This window comes from Sebastes fasciatus, chromosome 3, assembly GCF_043250625.1.
Source record: "Sebastes fasciatus isolate fSebFas1 chromosome 3, fSebFas1.pri, whole genome shotgun sequence".
Classification (NCBI taxonomy): Eukaryota; Metazoa; Chordata; class Actinopteri; order Perciformes; family Sebastidae; genus Sebastes; species Sebastes fasciatus.
The window spans coordinates 801,957-810,563 of record NC_133797.1 but is presented as its reverse complement, the minus strand read 5'-3'; the positions used below and the strand labels follow the sequence as shown (position 1 = coordinate 810,563).

The 8,607-nt window shown below is 40.7% G+C and overlaps 1 protein-coding gene across 2 annotated transcripts; it reads left to right on the top strand.

Moving 5' to 3' along the window:
- The first annotated feature begins 1,325 nt into the window (after positions 1 to 1,325).
- On the top strand, positions 1,326 to 8,281 carry LOC141763168 (general transcription factor II-I repeat domain-containing protein 2-like). Of its 2 annotated transcripts, XR_012593039.1 has the most exons (4): positions 1,326 to 3,330; positions 6,192 to 6,263; positions 6,693 to 6,897; positions 7,451 to 8,281. XR_012593039.1 is itself a non-coding variant. In XM_074627604.1 (3 exons), exons 1-2 carry the CDS (start codon positions 2,127 to 2,129, stop codon positions 6,221 to 6,223), a joined length of 1,236 nt encoding a protein of 411 aa, XP_074483705.1. In that variant the 5' UTR covers positions 1,326 to 2,126; the 3' UTR covers positions 6,224 to 6,263; positions 7,451 to 8,281. The 2 variants fall into 2 exon arrangements, 1 of the variants encoding a protein (XP_074483705.1); XM_074627604.1 differs by lacking the exon at positions 6,693 to 6,897.
- The last annotated feature ends 326 nt before the right edge of the window (positions 8,282 to 8,607 follow it).

Sequence of the window (8,607 nt, the reverse complement as noted above, 5' to 3'; positions counted from 1 at the left end):
GGACCCCCAGGACTCACACCAGCAGACTGAGGAACCGTTTTTTCCCCCATGCCATCAGACTCTTAAACAGATAAATCATGCATCACTCTCTCCCTCACAAAAAGTGCAATAAACAAGTGCAATACTTCAATCAATGAAATATGTCAAATATATATATATATATATAAAAAAAATGCCTGTGCAATATTTTTATAGTATGCAAACTCTACTGCTCCCATATATATTGTGCTTCTATATTTACCATATACCAAGTACTTCCTTTATTATTATACTGTATATTATTAGGGTTATAGCCCCGAAGGGGCATAACCCTATTGAGTTTGCGTGAATTTATTAGGGTTATAGCCCCGAAGGGGCATAACCCTTCTGAGTTTGTGTGAATTTGATATTATTATTAGGGTTATAGCCCCGAAGGGGCATAACCCTATTGAGTTTGCGTGAATTTGATATTATTATTAGGGTTATAGCCCCAAAGGGGCATAACCCTATTGAGTTTGCGTGAATTTGATATTATTAGGGTTATAGCCCCGAAGGGGCATAACCCTTCTAAGTTTGCTCCGATTTGTTATTATTAGGGTTATAGCCCCGAAGGGGCATAACCCTATTGAGTTTGCGTGAATTTGATATTATTAGGGTTATAGCCCCGAAGGGGCATAACCCTATTGAGTTTGCGTGAATTTGATATTATTAGGGTTATAGCCCCGAAGGGGCATAACCCTTCTAAGTTTGCTCCGATTTATTATTAGGGTTATAGCCCCGAAGGGGCATAACCCTATTGAGTTTGCGTGAATTTGATATTATTATTAGGGTTATAGCCCCGAAGGGGCATAACCCTATTGAGTTTGCGTGAATTTGATATTATTAGGGTTATAGCCCCGAAGGGGCATAACCCTTCTAAGTTTGCTCCGATTTATTATTAGGGTTATAGCCCCGAAGGGGCATAACCCTATTGAGTTTGCGTGAATTTGATATTATTATTAGGGTTATAGCCCCGAAGGGGCATAACCCTATTGAGTTTGCGTGAATTTGATATTATTAGGGTTATAGCCCCACAGATATATACATATATATATCTGTGTGTATATATAAATATACACACATATATAAATACACACACACGCACACACATATATATATATGTGTGTGTGCGTGTGTTGTACGTTTGTGTTATGTCATTGGAGGGATAAGTAGTGGGTCTCCTCTCTGATCCACACACCGGAACTGATGGGGGCGGTAGTGCGCCAGTAAGCTGGATGTCAGCCGCCGTTAAAAGAGAAGAAGCAGAAGAAGTTCGTCATTTGTTGTTTGGAGTTATCACGGTGAGTAGTGTTATTCTGACTGTCTCTGTGAAATCCTGTTTTCTGCCTCAAAGCAAAACCACAATAGTAAACATTTAGTGCATCTCCCTATTAACGGGTAACGTTAACTAATGCAAACAGGAATGCGCGTGAATTGGCGTGGTAATGAAGTTAGGACGTCGTTGTAACGTGAAGGCTCCCGGTAAACAGTGAGCTCTGTTGAAAGTAGAACGGCGGAGGGATAAAGCGGTGATGCGCATGTTGTTAACGAGGTTGGAGTTAAAGAGTTGTTGTCTTGGTGCAGAGAGCCTCCGTGTTATTATGATGTTACCTATATAGAGTAGAAGCGCAACGTAGCTGTGGTTACACTCGTTAGCTGACGTTAATCAGACGTTAGACAGCCCCCTCAGATAACACACGGCGTTGTTTAGCGGTAGGTCTATATCCTAGACCAGGGGTCACCAACGCGGTGCCCGCGGGCAACAGGTCGCCCGTAAGGACTAGATGAGTCGCGCGCTGGCCTGTTCTAAAAATAGCTCAAATAGCAGCACTTACCAGTGAGCTGCCTCTATTTTTTTTAAATTTTATTTATTTTATTTTTTTGCTATTGTTGTTTAAATCAGACTTGCATGTAACTTACAAATGACAACATATATATATAAAAACACTTAAAATTTAAAATGTTTTTTGTGTTTAATATAAATGAACTCTGACCTAGTATAGTTCAAAGGTCAGTATTGTGCGCATGACCAAAACGTAGCGTTTGTTGCGCTCATACAAACAAGCTAGCAGACGCAACGAAAATGAGGAGAAGAGTTACCCCAAAAAATGGCAGAAAAAAGAAAGAAAACATATCATTTTCACGACGAATGGGAGGTAGAGTTTTTTTTTACCACTGTGAAAGGATCCTGCGTGTGTCTCATTTGCGGGGCAACTGTGGCGATAGCAAAGCGGCACAATGTGGAGAGACATTTCACTACATGTCACACAAGCTACCATGCTAACTACCCACCGGGCAGCGCACTGCGAGCAGAAAAAGCCCGCGAGTTAAAGGCAGCTTTGTGCAAACAGCAGTCTTTTTTCACTAGACCGGTTAAAAACTCCCAAAAAGCAACCGAAGCCTCGTTTAGAGCTACGCAATTCTTGATGAAGAAAAAGAAGGCATTTACAGACGGGGAGGTTGTCAAAGAAGCAATGATGATAATTGCTAAAACTGTGCTTGAAGACGAGAAGTATGGAACCGATGTACTCTCCAGTCTCTCCAATGTTCAACTCGGGGCAACTACAATGGTAAGAAGAGTGTCGATGATGTCTGGGAACTTGGCCGACCAGCTGGACCGTGATCTGGCGAGGTGCCGGTGGTTCAGCATCCAGTGTGACGAGTCGGTGGACAGCAGCAGTACGGCTCAGCTGATGGTCTTTATCCGGATGGTGTTTGATGATTTCTCCACAAAAGAAGAACTTCTGACACTACTGCCCCTGAAGACAACTACGAGGGGAGTTGACATTTATAACGCAGTGAAGGAGTTTTTGGTGGAAAAAAAGGTGCCGCTGGAAAAGCTGGTATCAGTGACTACGGATGGGGCTCCTGCTATGATCGGCCGACACACAGGATTCGTTGCTCACTGTAAAGCTGACCCAGAGTTCCCAAACTTTCTGCAGTACCACTGCATCATACACCAGCAGGCCTTATGTGCAAAAGTGATCTGCTTTGAGCACGTAATGACTCCCGTCGTGAAGATCATAAACAGCATCCGCTCCAGAGCTAAACAGCACAGAACATTCAAGGTACTTTTGGAGGAGCTGTCAGCTGAATATGATGACCTGCTACTACACACAGAAATCCGATGGCTCAGCAGGGGACGAATTTTGCAACGTTTTTTGTCACTTTTGGGTGAAATCAAAGAGTTCATGCAGTCCAGAGGTGAGGACACCGTGCTGCTGGAGGACACTGAGTGGATACTTGACCTTGCATTTTTAACGGACATTACTGGGAAACTGAACAGTTTGAACTGTGAGCTGCAAGGCAAAGGTAAAACTCGCCGATATGATAAGTGCTTTAAATGCATTTAAAGCTAAGATGAACCTTTTCTCTGTGCATTTACAGAGAAAAAAAGTGCTGCACTTTCCCTCTGTGCAGATGGTGCTGAAAGACAATGCTTCTGCATCTGAGGCTTTTGACAAAGTTGCAGAAAAGTACTCTCAGGTCATAAACAGAGTTGGGCAAGAGTTTGAGAACAGGTTTTGTGACCTGGATCAGCTTGAGCCATGTGTGTCGTTCATTTCTAATCCTTTCATGAACGTGGACATATCATGTATTGCTGAGCAGTTAAGTGCAACATTCAGCCTGGATGCTGAACAGGTGGAGATTGAAATTGTAACACTGCAAAATGACCTCCACCTCAAAGCCCATCAGGCTGCACCAAACTTTTGGTGCCTTCTTGACACAGAAAAGTACAGTGGTGTATGCGCAGCAGCTATGAAGGTTGCAAGCCTGTTTGGTTCAACTTATCTTTGTGAATCAGCCTTTTCTGACATGAACTTCATCAAGAACAAACACAGAACACGCCTCACTGATGCACATCTGCAAGACTCACTCAGAGTTGCAGTGTCAAGTTACACACCAGAGTACAACACACTGGTTAACAGCATGCAATGCCAGGCTTCCCACTAACTGACAAAGAAACAGATAACAGATTTGGTGTCCAGTTCAAAGTGTGACATGATTTATTTAAAAATTTGAGAGTTGATTTTTGTATTTTACATGAGTTATTATTTGTACAAACATGGTGCAAAGTAATTCATGATTTGTTAAAAAATGTTAGTGGCTAGCTAGTTAAAATGGGATATTGTGATTTCACAAGACTGTCGTAGAAGTGATCATTTTCAAATGTTTGAAAAATTTGAAAAACATGTGCACTTAGAGAAAATATAAAAATAAAGTGTTGCATATTGATATTTATCTGTTTCTATATATTTGTTGTGAGAAATCATTAACATGATCAGTGTTTTCACAAAGATAAATATCATTAATTATTAATAATAACATAGAGTTAAAGGTAAATTGAGCAAATTGGCTATTTCTGGCAATTTATTTAAGTGTGTATCAAACTGGTAGCCCTTCGCATTAATCAGTACCCAAGAAGTAGCTCTTGGTTTCAAAAAGGTTGGTGACCCCTGTCCTAGACATTACGGTAAGATGTGTTGTGTTCAGCACAGTGAAGCAGCAAAGCCGCTGTTTAAACTACCAAAGAAGAAGAAAGCAGCCGTTTATTTTGCTTTCACTAAAGAAAACAACATTCCTTTACCTCCCATGTGATGTTTTCATATAGTTTCATATCACCAGCTAGCGTTAATAAATGCTGCTGCAAGCGGCAGTTTGCGTTTGTGAAAGGTGCTCCATCCGCCTCACTTTCATAATGATCCGAAAATACGTTCACACTTCTCAGCGGGTGGTTTGGCTGGCCCGCAACCTGAAGTGAAATTAGTGTGCACTAATATTCTCAGTGACACAATGAGGTTTCCTACTGTCAACCTGAAGTGAAATTAGTGTGCGATAGTGGACACGTTCCTTTTAATTATAATCTGAATTTAGAGGGAAGATAGCCCATATGAGATTTTTAAAGGGCTTTAACTTTGAAAGTCTACATCAGAATGTTTTGATGCTGTCTGAGTGATACTTTAAGGTGGTCTACTGTTATTCTGAAGTGAAATGAGTCTGTGATAGTGGACATTGTCCTAAGTGAATTTAAGCACATAGTAGAAACATGAAGGTGCTGAGGGTGAGGTGGTATACTGTCATTTAGAAGTCAGATCAGTCTTTGGAAATGTATTCTTTAATATTAAGTTTCACTAAGTATTTACACAAGTGGAATAACATGTTTATCTGAGCTACATTTTGGAGGTGGTTGTTTTACTTTTAAATGATCATTAATGTCATTTAGTATTTCACATGTATTTATTTTGTTTCATGTTTTTATTTTTTACTTATTTGTGTATGTAATTGTTTAAATAATTATTCATTAATGAATTTATTAATGACAAAGTGACTGAACTCTTGAATGAATCTGAATGGCTCATCATTTATCAGAACGGTGCTTTTATTTTAAAGTCAGTTCCTACACGCTCTTACCGTGATGCCTAGGATATACACGTACTGCAAAACAATGTGGGGGCTGGCGAGACTGTGTTTTCGAAGTGGAGGCTGGCGTGATTGAATGGGTCTGGAATATCAAGCTAATAAACTATCATAAGCACAGCATTACCTAGCCACGGTTAGTTTATGAACACATGAGCAGTTAGTGCTAGGCACTATTCAGTCATCAGCCTGCATTAGCTTGGTAGGGAAGCTAACGTTAGCTACTGTCTAACCTTAGCCAGCCAACATGACCAACACTTAAGATATTCACCTAACATTACGTTCATTCTGCAGCAGATAGTGTTGTCGGTACCTGTTACAAACAGGCTCGGTAAGGAACGTGCTGACAAATGTGGTGTATTTGCTGAGCTATAGCACTTTTTTAATATATTGAATGCCTTTAAGTACCATATCCAAGTATGTGCATGTGTGTTGCCACAAGCAGGCAGCTTTTCTGATGGAGCTGTGGCATTTGATACATAGGTTAACAGACTGACTTAAGCTAGGGAGAGAATAAAGACATAAGCTTGAAATCAGATGGAAATTGAATTGTTTGATTGGGTTGCTACTGTCAATGAAATTGCAAGGCTAACATTACTTATGGATTATTGAAAAAATATAGAGGTGAAGTGGGTTTTACATTGCATGAAAGCACAAAATTGCGTTTTACTAATTTTCTCTCCAAATGAGGAGGCAGTCTCCAGACAGTGAGTTGTTAAAAAGGAACTGTGCCAACATGTGATTTATTTTAACAGATGCCAATCAAAAAGAGCCACAGACGAGCTGATGCTGCTAAGAGAGCATGGACCATCAGGAAGGGTTCAATGGTGGGTGATGCAGAGTCAATATATTCTTAAAGAGATTTCTTTATTTTGCTGACTTTGATTTTGCATAAAACACCTTTAGACAAATATTGGAGTGGACGTTGCTAAAATCCCATGAGTGTTCTTTAATGTTGAAAACAGAAGATCCTGCACAATGCTCTTGCTCATTAGCACAATTTATGCATCGTACTAAAGGTTAGGTCCGTTTTTGTATTAAATCAGCAACTTAAATAATTGACAAAATACTTACTAGTCGTTGACAAAGAAATGCTTAAGCTGATGGCAGTCATAGAATATGTATTAAACATCATAAATTTATGTTGATGTTTAGGTGTTCGTATGGATCTGAAAATGTTGTTAACTATTTACTAAGGTGTGTGTGTGTGTGTGTCTCCCCCTCCTCCTCTCTGTGTCTGTCTGTCACTCTCTTAGGATCCAAGCCTGAACCAGAAGGCCGAGCCAGGAGTGCAGACCAGGGAGGAGGGTCCAGCTGATGCTGGCTCTCTGGGGCTCTGGCCAATTGCCACCCACTCCAGGCTCTGACCATTTGACATCCATAAAGGGCTCTGGGCAGAAGTCATCCCTGGGCACTGGGAATAAAACATCCCCTCCGTGGAAAATTCTGGCAAATGATTGGGTAATCAACTTAGTCTGCAAATAAGTCAGGAAAGGAATATTATGGAATGCCAAAATAGACTGGATGGGGGGATTTAAAAAAACAATTAACTGTAATGAGAAAAGCAATAACAGTATCCATGAACAGAAATAATAAGGAGCATCGAGACGTTTATTAGTGTCGTTAAAATGACTAATTTTAACCGAATGAGTTATCAGTCACAACAGGAAAATTGTAATTACACCTCTTGCACAACCAGTTTGTCAAATATTCTTTAGTCTATAAAGGGCACTAGATTTTAAGAAGTCCCTCTGCATGACTGCAGAAGGTCCACACAATGTAAATGTTTTTGTATTAAATCAGCAACTTAAGTAGTAGACAAAATACTTACTAGTACTTGACAAAGAAATGCTTAAGCTGATGGCAGTCATAGACTAGGTATTAAACATCATACATTTATGTTTAGGTGTTCGTATGGATCTGAAAATGTTAACTATTTACTAAGACGTTTCTCTCTCTCTCTCTCTCTCTCACTCTCTCTCACTCTCACTCTCACTCTCACTCACTCACTCAGGATCCAAGCCTGAACCAGAAGGCCGAGCCAGGAGTGCAGACCTGGGAGGAGGGTCCAGCTGATTCTGGCTCTCTGGGCTCTGGCCAATTGCCACCCCCACCAAAGGGCTCTGACCAATGTTCATCCCTGGGCTCTGACCAATGTTCATCCCTGGGCACTGGGATCAAACCATCCCCGCCGTGGAATTTTGCTATAAAACCCCCAATATATACGCTGATATTGTCTGAATATGATCCCAGATTTCCGCTTGAACATGTTGAACATAATCCCAAACTACCGCTTGAACAAAATCTGAAAACACTGTTATCTGCTGAACTACTGTCTGATCAAGATACAAACAACACTGATCATGTGTCTGATTTGAACATTTTCACGCAGTCTTTCTCTGAAAAACAGGTCCCTGAAACCATGTCTGAAGCTGTTTGTGAGCCAGTGAGTGGATCCACGTCTGCAGACAACCACCATGATGGAATGCAGTCAGCATCACCACATACATCTACTGAGAGCTGTATTTCTAAATCACCTGTGAAGCCTTTCTTACTTGGTTCATTCTCTCAAAATAGTTATCGTTTTCATGCTAATGCCGGCAAACAGTGTGTAGCTAACTGTTTAGCAGCGGTTCTGATGAATGAGATGAAAAGTGTACTGATTTGGAGTGATGATCACAATCTTAATGATGTTGACACTGTTCTTATTGAAGGGAATAAGTTGTACACTACTCTTAAAGACAGTGGTAAGATAAGTGGTAGAAGTGGGTATCTGTTCATAGAAGAGTTACCAAATGTATATACAATGAAAGATAAACAGTTTTCAATAAATTGTGGTCCAATTTTCAGTGGAAATGTTGGTGTGTTTGATGAGGCTACTGATTCAGAGATGAGGAACATTAATGTACCACTGGATATGGCTATTCAAAGGGCACTGATAGATCATGATGCTTGCTTTGTGACTTTAAGTAATAACACATGTGTGGTTGTTAAGCAAGGTCACCATTTTGCAGTGTTTGATCCTCATCATCGTGACAGTCAGGGTCATGTGGATGCAGAGATGGGTACTGCTGTAGTTGTTTATCACTCTGAGTACACAACACTGTATGACCAGCTGGAGAACCTCGCCAAACAACTGCTTCCTGATGACCGTATGCTTCACGCCATGCC

Coding starts and splice junctions, on each gene's coding strand:
- LOC141763168 (XM_074627604.1), top strand. CDS start 2,127: ATGGCAGAAAAAAGAAAGAAAACATATCATTTTCACGACGAATGGGAG. Junction 3,331..6,191: donor CTGTGAGCTGCAAGGCAAAG/GTAAAACTCGCC, acceptor TTATTTTAACAG/ATGCCAATCAAAAAGAGCCA.